Raw genomic sequence first — 13,107 nt, 5'->3', positions numbered from 1 at the left:
AAAACAAACATACAAAAAATATTAAACAAATTGATTTTTTTTTTACCTTTGTAGTTACTTGGCATAGCTTTTACATTTTTACATTATAAGAAAAGATAAAATTCTGAATATAATTTCTTTTTACAATTTAGGTTTTGAAAAAAAAATTAAAATGTAATGAAATTTTAAATTGAGTTTGGAAAAGAAAAATTATGATATATTTTATATTCTTTTGACTAAAACTATGGCATCAAGCTCAATTTCATAAGTATTTATAATATCAGTTCTAGATGTTCTTTAAGGGCATGAAACTGAACTTAATAATACTACTAATTTAGTTTCGAGAAATATTCAGGAAACATATAATAATCTAACTTTTCTTTTCTTTCCTTTTGATTTTAATTTGTTATTGCATGTTATTGAATGATGATTTTCTTTATTTCTCATACAATTTAGTTATGAACATATTCAAGATTTTACTTTTCTAGAATTTTTATATACATTTTCTATTTTATAAAAAATTCTGAGTTTTTTTTTAATTTTATACAAAATTAGAGTCAAATTGACAAAAAATATAAAAAATTGAGGACTAAAATTATTATTAAACTAATACGTCCTTACGACGTCGTACTGGTACTGTTGTTAAACTAATTAGTCCTTCGTCATTTTCAGTGCAGCGGCGGCTAAGCGGCATTTATGTAAGTCTCATTAAACTATATTTTCATTTTTCTTTTCTTTCATTTTTTAAATATTTGTTTTTTCTTTTCATTTCCGGCAGTTCATGGAAAAATTATACCTTTGAAAACATGGGTTCATATATTTGAACCTAAACTGCAAAGTAGAGCCTCCAAGTTTGAATATATGCTAAATATATAAAGAAAATAAGTAAATGGTGAATTTTATGCTCTTAATACTTTAAATTTATATTTCTATATTTAGGAGAGTATTAGAGAGAAAAATGAGCGAAAATTAAAAAATCGGAACATGTTTCAAGAGTCACATGGACTGGGCCATTCCACACGGTCTAGACACACGGCTAAGTGAGCCACACAGGCTGTCACACGAGCATGTGCCAAACCGTGTGAAAATCACAAATTACACTCTAAACACGCAGAAAATAAAACATTTTAAGTCTAGATTTCTTGTTTTCTTAATTAGCATTTAGGGTTTAATTAAAAAAATTGTGCTTTTGTTTAACATTTTGTATAATCAACCAAAGAGAGTTTTGCCAAAGTGAAGAAATAGGGCTTCCCCAAGATGAAGGTGTAAAATCCTTCATTTCCAACTCGACAGCCCAGCTTTCTGGTAAAATGTTTTTGGATATTTTGTAAATGTATTGGAAAAAGGAAGGGTTGTGTTGGTTATGATGAGTAAGGCTACCAATGAGGTGTTGGCGAGGAGAGGTGGAATTGATGGTGAGGTTTTTGAGAAAGGGTAATAGTTGATCCTCTTTGGCTTTAATGTTTTACTTTACATCAGTTAATTTGAAATGTAGGAGATTTTGCAGTGTGTCACAGGAACAAAGTGACAAAGAAATTATGAGAGAAATACAGACAATCATGACACAAATTGCTTCAACTATCACTTACTTGCCATGCCTTGATGAACCATGTAAGAGCTGTATTGGAGTTCAATTTTTTAAAAGCTTTCCCAATATGCGTTAATGATGTATGATTGGTCATATGGATGATTCATCCTTTTTTAAATAATTTTTAAGGTTTTAAAAATATATATAACTTATTTTTTAAAAATTAAAATTATTAAAAATATTTATTATTTTTTTAAATTTAAAATATTAATTAAATGCTTATATGTCAAGACAACAATCATATATAACCTGAATCATAAAATAATATAATTGCATGCAACAATCTTATATAATATCTTTGTTTTCTTATAAGAACATCTTTTAAATATAAAGGTTTTTTATATATTTAAATAGGATCATCGACTTTGGAAGCTTAACTGTTAAAGTTGAAAATAACCCATTAAACCCTACAATGACATTAACTTATAAAAGAAAAAGTACTTATTTTTTAAAACTTTAATTGTAACACCCCAAATTCGGCTTGAATGTTACAATCGGATTGTGGAGATTACATTGCACGTGAAGACAATATTACTTCATTTTGGCAAATACTCTTTAACTCAAAAGAAAACAAGTTTGATTAACCCGTTAAAGATGCACCATTTTTGAAAACCCGTGAGTACGTTGAAGAAAACCATATTTTTTAATTTTACCAAAACATATTTAATTTACTAACTTTGTTTGTGAGATAAAACATATTAGCAAGTTTCAATAAATGCAATGGAAAGCATTATAGCAAATTGACCTTATAACTGTGGTTCATTTTTAGTTGTATTGATTAAAGTATCTGTAAAAGTTAAAACTTATGCAAAATAAATGCCAAAATAAATTTTAGCGCCCCAAACAAATTTAAAATGTCCAAAAGTTCGAAAAGCCCATAAGAGAATCCAATGCATACTTAAATTGAGAGAGTGAAATATGAGCTCCAGAGTCACTGTTCAATCCCAAGTCTGAAGATCACTTTAAAAAAAAAAAAAACAAACGTGTGAGCTTAACACCCAGTGTATGATTTGACCCATATGCATTGTAGTATATATATAAACTAGAATGTATCATAGCATATCTTATATCATATCGGTTTTCATATCATGTTATAGCATATTTCATATCTTCTTATCATACCCCCCAAATGCTACACACCATTTCCGTCCAAGTAATTTCACCAATTAGGACTACAAGAGCCAACCCATCTAATCACACCAATATGGGCAGTATGCTACTCATAAATATGCAACTGAGCTGTTAGACAGAAATTTTATGATCTAACCGCCATAGTTGCAGTAGAAACTACCATATAACATTTCATCATATCATAACCCATCCCAAAACATAGGCATAATCATAATTATAAAATCATAAATACATATATCATAAGTCGTATGACATGCATACACACATATCCTACCAGATTTTATAGAATTTAAATTAGTGATAAGTTAATGCCTTACCATTGAACCAGTAAACTCATCATTGTTACAATTCAATGAAAATAAGAGATAAGCCCTAAGGCTCAAGTTGAGCATAATACCAAAATAAATAGGAAAAATTCAAAAGAAAAAATTGAACTCAAGACCTAAAGCAAACATTCAAGGCACTTAACCACCACACCAAATCAAATTACTTGACATACTTAACAATTAGAATTCATAAAATTTGGGGCATTACGGCAATGTAAAATAAAAAGGTTGAAGGTTTTTTTTTATTATCCAAAACCTTTGTATCTATGCCTCTCTCGACAATAACAACATCCTCTTTTGACTTTTTCTTTTTAAAAATGTAAACTTTCTGGCGTTAAAAACTACATAATTACTGAGAACCTATGATATTTTCAATATTTGAAACTAAAAAATTTAAACTTTCAACTTCGAAATAAAAGTCAAATAACAAAATGAAGCAAAAAAAGAAGAAGGAAATTCGGTTTTTTTATTTTTATTTTCCAACTTATCCATCACACATGAAAAGAAAAAGAAAAATGTCGAAAACGTGGAGGGGTTATTTGCAACATAATCCCCTTAATGTTTTTAATTTATTTTATAAAGGGATTTCACCTTTTTAATTTTCTCATTTAGTCCTCATAATTTAAAATATTATTTAATTTTAGAAATATGTTAATATTATTAACTATGTTAATCCCTATCATTTTTATATTACTTAAGAAAAGGAATTTATCTTATTTAATTTCCACCTTTAATTTCTAATATCATACTTTTACGAAAGTACATTATTGGTTTGATCTTTATTATTACGTTTACATATGAATGAATCCAAATATATATTTTTTATATAAATATTATGCTTTAAAAAAACAAGCATTTATTATTTTTTAAATCTTAATGTTTCCAGAAATTTAAATGGAAATTAAAAATTATTATGTCTTTTTACAATAATTTCCTAACTTTTATTGGAAATAAAACTATAATCGTAGCTTTTTCTCACCTTAAATCATTTTGATTAATATAAATATTTTAATAACAAATATTTAGAAGGTTATTTTGGGAAGTACATATCTAAAATATTTTAAAAAGTTATTGTTTTCTATATAAAAAATAAAAATTTAGAAGGTTATTTTGGGAAGTATATATATAATTTTTAGAGAATAATAAGAGAATAAAAAGAAAATGTTTAAAAAGTGGAGACAGTTTGATTTCATATTTATCTTTGTCTTTCAGTCTCAATGCTCTTAACCTCTTCCTTCCATCATTCTTCTATCCACTCTTCCTTCCGAACATATACCTGAAATTTTATTAATATGGAGAAATTAGGTTTATCAAATATGAAAAAATAAACTAAACTATAAATAGTTCATACCTTAAGCATCCATATGGGTTGAAGAACATTTTTAAAGTTTGGATGGTCATCCCACTCCAACCATTCCCACCATTCTGTGCTTGACCTGATGGTAAGAGAAGGTGCAGCATATGCAAATGGCTGCCCATTGCCAACAAGGGGAGCAAATGAAGGAATTCTCTTTAGTTTATAACAGTCAACAACTTTGATAAGTTGGAGAGAACCACAAACCATCACTCCACTTTTGCTGCAAATGCCCTTCAAATTTGGTAAAGAAAACAATTTCAACTTTCTCAATTGGGGAAGATGGAATTTAATTAATGCATCACTCCTTTTTCTTCAACTTCTGATATTGGTGCTCCCAATATTTCTACTAGCTGATGACATTCTTGCACCCAAATTTCTTCCAGGTTTTGGAGATTTGGAAGCAACGTCTTCATACTTGAGCATCTGCATATCTTAATTTTCTTAAGTTGGGAAAAGGTGGCAGATGGAGCCAATGTTGATGTTGTTGCTGAACCAATTCCTTCATCTTTCATGATAAGGGCACTCAACTTTGGCAGAAAGTGAAGATCCAACACCTCGAGGCTCTGAAATGGATGAGCGGAAGAAGAGGCAAAAGAGGACAAGGAAACAACACACTCTATCCCTTCACACCACAAAATCCTACAAACCCTCAAGTTAATCGCATTTTTGAAGGAAGAATTATCATCGACTAAGCTTCTCAAATAGTTGCACTTATAAATATCCAACTTTTGAATTTCAATTGGGTGCATAATTAACTCACCTTCCCAATTGTGGACTTCTCCAATTCTTACTATTTTATCTATTCCAGGAGTCCCAAATAACGTAAAATGTGAGCCCACCTGTAATTTGTACTTGATGAGACTTTTCTTACTTTGTTGCATTGAGGAGATGAACTTATTGAATTCACTGATGTCGTTGAAACGTCCAGTAAAGCACTCCAACTTCTTCAATGGTTCCATCTCCTCTGCTTTTAGAATTAATTTTACATTCTCCTCATGAAAACTCAAGTGTTGAAGGTGAACGAGTTTTGGTAAAAGTCCAGTGGGTATCTCTTTCAGAGTCTTCACTCGAAGATCAATGTATCTTAGCTTTATCAGCATATCCATGCCTTCAGGGACTTCCTCAATTTTAGTCCAAGTAAGATCCAACTTTTTCAATTCTTGAAGTGTCGAAAGACAAGGCAGATCTCTTAAATCTTCACAGCCACGAAGCAACAATGTTGTGAGGTAGTTTAGTTCAGAGATGGAATTTGGTAAACTCTCGATCTCTGTAAAGGACAAATTGAGAACACTAAGACAAGGCATGTTTGTGAAGAAAGAATTTGAGATCTTCTTTATAGGGTTATCCTGCAACAACATGGTTGTGAGCAGTTGACATTTTGTAGGCAGCACATCTATGAGAATTTTTGATATGGAGTTATTCATAAGTGACACTTTCTCAATATCCGGACTCCATTGCTCCTTTTCTGGTAACTCTTCTAATTGCAAGCCTGCTTGTACCATATATCGAGGAATCATACTTGTGATCGACAATGCCATGTCTCACTGCATCATGCATCTTTACGCAAGGTATACCAAATTCATTGGTAATATTTTCCGACAAGCAATTATCTTCTAACTTCTTCAAAATAACATAGCCCTTGTCTTTCATTTCTTGTCTTGTACCTATATCATCTATGAATCCCTCCTCAATCCAGCATTCAATTAGCTCATCCTTTTATTTAAATATTAGTAAATTGTGTAATTATGAATATTAGTAATTATTAAAGTTAATTATTTGAAATATTTGATATCCAAAACATCACATATTTAAGTGTTTATTACAAACTACATCAACCAACTAATAAATTCTAACTAAAATTGAAATTTTCATAACCTCAAAAAAATGTTAATAATTTTATAAATTTTAGTGACCAAATTGTAAATTTATCAAAGTTAGATGACTTAATTTTTTTTAAAAATAAGTGATAAAATGTAATTTAAATTTAAAAAATATATATTTAAAAATCATAATGTTATGTGGGCCTTGCCATGTGGGACGTTAAACATTATGCCAATGTCAATTGCTTAAATCTATTACTCTATAGTTTGATATCAAATAATAAATAATTGATGGTATACGAATGATGACATTTATAAATATATATAAAGCTTGTTAATAGTTTATTCAAATTTTAACATTTTATATTTTTATTTTTTAGATAAAAAGAAAATTTTATTTTACGGGTGTCGAAACCATTATTTTTGAAAACGGGGATCGACTTTATTCGAAAACGAAAATTAAAACGGGGAGTCGCGACCGATCTTTATTAGGTGTGATCGGATCACCTTTGTTCTAATAAAACATTTTAGTTTACTAAAATGACATTTTTGGTCTACGAAACTTGAGAAAACGGGTTCGGAAGTCAGTTACATGCGAGGAAGGATTAGCACCCTCGTCACGCCCAAAATTGGTACCGAATTGATTACTTACTGTCCTAATGTCAAAAGTTAAAAATCGGGAATGAATTTGAAGTACGACCCTTTTTATTAACATCGATTTTAAAATTCTTGAATTAGCTCAAAACGATCGTTAAAGACTTTCTCATCTCGAGATATCGGAGTATCACATCCCGTAAGTTAGGACACGTTACCATGAATTCCCAAGATCAAGTTTGTCTTTAATTCCAATTGGAATTCTGTATATTTTAAACTAAAAAGGATATTTAGCTATTTAGAATCAACGAGAGAACCGAAACCCCGTAAGTTAGGGCACAATTCTTCGATGTTCCAAAACGCGAACATTGCCTTGTTTAGAATTTAGAAAATACGAGTGAAATTCTACAGGAACACTTGATGATTTTGAACAAACGAAAAATCGAAACCCAGCACGATAGGGCACTATTTCCCGAATTTTCAAATATCAAACATTACCTTAGAAAACGCGGATGAAATTTTAAAAGGACATTTGATCATTTAAACAACCGAAAGATCGAAACCCAACACGTTAAGGCATGATTCCTCGAATTGTTGAATGTCAAATATCGTCTTTGTTTTATAAGATCGACTCAAAATATCTTAATTTGACTTGAAATAAAGTGGAATTGTTAATTTTGGATCAATAAGTTGAAAACTACAATGCGACAATTGCGAATGAAAGTCGAATAAACATGAAAATATATACATGGATAATGAATGAAAATTATATATATAAAGAAAAGCAAATTAACATACGCAATATCCATAAGCTCACATCCACACAATAATAATCAAAATAATGAAAACTAAAAGTATAGCTAATTGAAGAAACAAATCAGGGTAAAACTTGTCAAACATAGATAAAATTAAGATAGCAACACAAAAGACTAATTGATACTATGAAACAATAATATATGGAATAATATGAAAACAAGAAAACATATAACATACAAAACAACATGGGACTAAGAACCAAAATGATATAAAACAATTTAAGAATTACATGGGAAATTAAAAGAATAACACATGCTGAAATTTGAAATAACATACATATGTAAAATAAAAACCAATAATACATGAATGATAATTAAGATAGGTATTGTGATAGAGGGAGTTTGGATCAAATAACATACAAAACATTTTAAAAAAAGAAACATGTTTATTTAAAGTTGATAATATATACGATAAAGAACTCAATATGAATAACATATTAAAAGGACGATAATGTATGAAAGAATTTTAAATAATAAAAGTATATATAAAAATTTCTTTCTTTTTTTTAAAAAAAAGGTAAACTATATACATAATAGATTTGAATGGAAATGTATATGTATACATATATAAATCGGTTTAAAAGAGAAAAAAAAAACGTATGTTATGAGATAACGTGAAATCAATAATATATATTAAAACAATTTTATCAAAAACTATATATATGTATGTAAGATAATGAGTATATAAAATATTTTAAAGTAAGTAATATACAGAAAATTTCAAAATAAATGACAACAAAAGGAATCTAAAATGATTAATGTATAAAATGGTATAAAATAATGTGTACGGAATTTTAAAATATATGTTATGTATGAAATAACTTAAAATAAAAGGAATATAAAAATTTCAAAATGATAATATGTATAGTAGTTTAAAATAAGCAATATATATATGGAAAAGAACTTTAAAATAAAAAATATACATAGGAAATTTTTGACATAAATAATATATATATTCAAAAATAAAATAATGTATAAAAGAATTTAAAGCAAACAGCATATAGGAGTTTGAAAATAACTAATCTATGTAGAAAGAAGTTTAGGAATTCCTAATAGTTAATAATAATAAAACGATCTCAAAGAAGCTATATAAAAAAGGAGTTTAAAAATAAATGTCGTATATAAAAATATTAAAAAGAATGATATATAAAACAATTTAAAATGACTAATATAGTAATATAGAAACTTAAAATAGATAATAATTTGAAGTGATTTTAAATACATAATACATGAAAGACCTTAAGTAAATGATAATAAGATAACTAAAAAATGTATGAAAAGAAAGGTTTTAAAATGAATAAATAGGCAATAAACTTACAAAATGAATTGAAATCAAACATTTTTGGGCCTGAATTGAAATAAAAATGAAATTACAAGTGTAAAACTATGATAAAACGCACAAGTTAGGACTAAAATAAAAAGCGCGAGAAATCTGAGGATTAAACGAGAAAAAAGCCCAATATCTGGACACGTGTCCGCTCGCAGCGAACCAATGGGTCGGGGGACTCGATCAAAAAACAAGCAAAATCTTGTGGTCAAACTAAAAACAAAACAAAAGAAAGAAAAGGATTTAATCGAAAAGCTCAAATAAACGGATGGATCAAAATGGGAAATATCCCATTAGATTAAAACACGCTGATCTTGTTGGTTTGGGTCGAGTCACACGGGCGTAGCATAAAACGGCGTAATTTTTGAGTTATTGAACTTAACTCAGAACGGCGTCGTTCCATATATGTATAAAATCAAATTTTTTCGTTCCATATATGTATAAAATCAAATTTTTTTTCTCATTCTCATTTCATCAGTGCATTTAGAAAAAAAGAGGGAGAGAGGGAGAGGCTTCTCCAGCCTAGGCGATTTTTGGCCATCGGATCGCGGCCCATTCGTCGCAGATGACCATCGTGCGCGGCGGTCGGATGTGCAAAACGAAGCCCTTTTCGCCTCTTTCACTCCCCTCACTCCAAATCTAAACCCCAAGCAACAAAAAGACCCGCAATCGTTGAGAAAAATCAGGAAAACCATTCGGTTTCCAACTTTCCGATCGCCCAAAAAAGGTAAAATATTATGTTTCTATACGACTATCTATGTATAGATACTATATTTGGTATGTAAAGCACGAAGATCTACCTTTTTATAAATCTTTTTGCTATCTTTATTTTCATATATTGTATTTGTTTTGAATATTGAAAATCCCTCTTGAAATACAATCGATTTCCCCCCTTTTTACAAACTTTTGTTACGGCCTTATATATCCGATTTCAAGTTGCTATCACTGCTCTGTGTTGTCTGTTGCGTGTTTCTTTTCATTTTGCAGGTGGTACGGGCGATGGGACGGGGGTCTGACCATTTTGGTGAGAAGGGAGCCACCTCGGGCGGTGGACGTGCTGCCAAGGCACGTGGGAAAGCAGGTGGCGACAGAGAGGGGAACGACGCCTAATGCTAGCTAGGGTTTCTATTTTGCTTTCGTTTTTGGGCTAGGTGGGCTAGTTTTTTTTTGGGCTGTTGGGGTTGAGTCTGTTTTGTTTGGGTCTGGTGTTAGTTCATTGGGCCCGGTCTAATTTGGGCATTTGCAACGGGAAAATACGTACAAGAAAAGAAACAAGAGGAGGACAATAAAACTGATCTCGACCTAAGAAGCTCACCCATACACTAATTTTCTATTGTTTAACCTCGCAAGAGATCATAGAAATATCCGGAGGGAAACGACAACAAGCTAAGAGAAATAGCCTCATAAGTGCGAGGAGATACTTGAGATAAAACCACTCGGACAAAATAATGAGCAGCCTTTTTAGTACTTCTTTGAATCCAAAGGAAGGAAAGATGTTAAAACAACAATAGTAAATAGCAACAATCATAAACTAACATACCAAATTCAAAGGTGTCAACATGATTCGAGGTAAGCATGTGAACCATCTCCAAACAATCCAATTCAAGAATAATATGATCAAAGCTCGTCACTTTGTGTAACATCCCAAAATTGGGGTTAGAAGGGTTTAGGTTCGTAAGTAAGTTAGTGGTTTTGTATAGACTCTTATGTTTTTCTTTCCGTTTTAAGAGTAGATTAAGTTCAGTGGTTTAGTGGTTAAGCATCAATTTTCCTTTGCTCTTGGGTTTGAGTCCTTGTAGGCCCTAAGGGAGAATGGTTTTATTTTATTTTTGTTTGTTTTTTGTTTCAATTTCCTTAAAAAATAATAAAACTGATTGGTTGGTTAAAGATTAATTAAATTATTTTATCTTAATTTTAAAATTAGAGAAGTTAAGAAATTCCAAATTTTTTTGCTCATTTTCTCTTCCTCCCTCCCATATCAGTTTCTCTTCTTTTCTTCCAAGGTTTCAGACTTTGATGTTTTCTTTCTTCCTCTTTTAATTTTCAATTTATTTTTTTCCTTTTAAGGTCCATGTTATTGTTAATTTTCGCATAATGTGGTTTGGTTGTTCTCTGAATTTCCAATTAGTTAAGCATCGAATCGGGTAAGTGTTGTTTTGTTGGGTATTATATTGGTTTTTGATTTCTTTATTCCGGTTTAAATTGAAGTTCTTATAGGTTTATTTTGTTGTAAAAATTGAGTTTTTCAGATTCGTTGAATTGAAGTGCGTCAATTGATTGTTATTGCGTGAGAATCACCTTTTAGGTGTGTTTCACGAAATTCATCCAATTTTGGGGTGGTTTACGAACTACACAGCCGTGTGCCACATTAGAAATTAGGTAAATTTTCTTGTCAAACGACCTGGGGTAGGTCACACGGGCTGGCCACACTATTGTGTAACCTCTATTTGGGGATTTTGTCGATCGCATATGGTCGTGTGTCTCAATCACACAGTCATGTATCACTGTCACATGGGCGTGTCATTCAGTCACATGACCGTCTCTTCTTTGCTTCTAAAATTATGTTAATTTTGTCACACAGGCACAATGAGTTACACAATCTACCCACATGGTCATCTAACCGAGTCACACGGGCATGTCTCTCCTTCACACAGCCGTGTAGGCCTATCACACAATCCAGACCCTCCCACAAGGCCGTGTGGTCTTATTTTGCAATTTCTATCACCTTTTTGTAATTTTTCATTTTCATCCCTAAATGATTCTCTACTCGTTTAAACATCAGTTGGAGTGTTTGGGACTCTATTTTTAGTTGAAGAAGGTCCCTAAAGAATGTATTGTTGTTTGGACTTTGTTTACGTATATGCATTTAGATGATTTAAATGTCCTTGATATTGATATCTAAATAATAATTGGGTGACCAAATTTAAACACATAAAATAATTCAATGAAAAATAATTTCAATTGTCATTTACCTGAGATGTGGTGTCCTAAATTTGACCGAAATGGACCGACTCGAATTCAGAATATCTCATTAGTCACTTACGTGACTCTCCTTACCGGTCAACCAACACACGAATCAAAACATGCTTAAATAAGTTATTTTTAAACAAACAACCAAACCTAAAATATGCTTCATTCATCATAATATAACGAAAAAGACCAAGGTTACAATCATCATTTTACACAACATTAATGATAAACATATAACTCGTAAAATTAATCTTACGAGTGTCCTAGGCAATTTGTTTTAAACCATTAGATAAAATTACAGCGCAAAACAACTTTTAAAATCCATTTAATTTCAAAACAAAGTTAAGGACTAAATTTTATTTTTATTCAAAATATACAGTAAAACCATTTTAAGAAATTGAAGTTACCATATTAAATTTCAATATACAAAACCAAGTCATGTAAATTTTCAAAGCATTTCATGTTGTTTAAGGCTTCCAATTTTATTGCGTAAAAATCAGAACTTATTTACAAAAGTTTCCAAATATTCTCAAAACTCTCTGATCACTGTGCCGTGGCCTCATGATTCCCATGTTGCAACATCGACCCAATATCGCCATATCCTATCGGGTATCGCGATATGGACTTGAAAATTTGCAGGAAAATTTCAATACTTGTGTTGGACACTTTGACACCCTCATACATATACCAAATCGAGATTTCATGCTATTCTCCCTATTTTAACATGTCATATGACTTACATTAACATGTTTTGACATCTCAAGTAAATTACTATGCTATCATACAACCCTAAAGTCACAATTCAATTACTCAAAATGTAAATTTTGTATTTTAAGCATTTCTAAGAGTGTTATTGATATATTACATACTAAATGTCATTTTGGACTTACCCCAATACTCAACAAGCCAATCCACCTGCAATTTACATGTTAGCCAATAAACAAGTACACAACACGTTACTAATTCAACCAATAACATGCATTCTCAAATCTTCCATTGAAAGCATTCATTCAAACCAATTTTAAAAGTTCTAAAAACCATTTAAACAACCCATATTGTCCATTAATAAACCATTAACAGTTCAAAGTCTAAAACCCTCTAGATTAGTCCCACATTGCCTTCCTTATTGATTTGAAAACACACCAAACATACTCAAGTTAAATTGTCTTGCTTTGGATCACTTGGCAGCTCACTTCTCCT

The 13,107-nt window shown here is 30.6% G+C and overlaps 1 protein-coding gene and 1 long non-coding RNA gene across 2 annotated transcripts; one reads left to right on the top strand and one right to left on the bottom strand.

The window, feature by feature from the left end:
- Nucleotides 1–4,671: 4,671 nt before the first annotated feature.
- On the bottom strand, nt 4,672–5,919 carry LOC107947974 (probable disease resistance protein At4g27220). Its single transcript, XM_041111146.1, has one exon. It carries the CDS (start codon nt 5,917–5,919, stop codon nt 4,672–4,674), a length of 1,248 nt encoding a protein of 415 aa, XP_040967080.1.
- Nucleotides 5,920–8,920: 3,001 nt separating this feature from the next.
- LOC121227903 (uncharacterized) lies at nt 8,921–11,821 on the top strand. Its single transcript, XR_005925428.1, has 3 exons — nt 8,921–9,664; nt 9,925–11,316; nt 11,519–11,821. It is a non-coding gene; the product is annotated as an uncharacterized lncRNA (long non-coding RNA).
- Nucleotides 11,822–13,107: the final 1,286 nt, after the last annotated feature.

The sequence above is a fragment of the Gossypium hirsutum genome, chromosome A04 (genome assembly GCF_007990345.1).
Source record: "Gossypium hirsutum isolate 1008001.06 chromosome A04, Gossypium_hirsutum_v2.1, whole genome shotgun sequence".
Taxonomy (NCBI): domain Eukaryota; kingdom Viridiplantae; phylum Streptophyta; class Magnoliopsida; order Malvales; family Malvaceae; genus Gossypium; species Gossypium hirsutum.
Note: the sequence above shows the minus strand (reverse complement) of the source record. Positions and strands in the feature narration are given on the sequence as shown.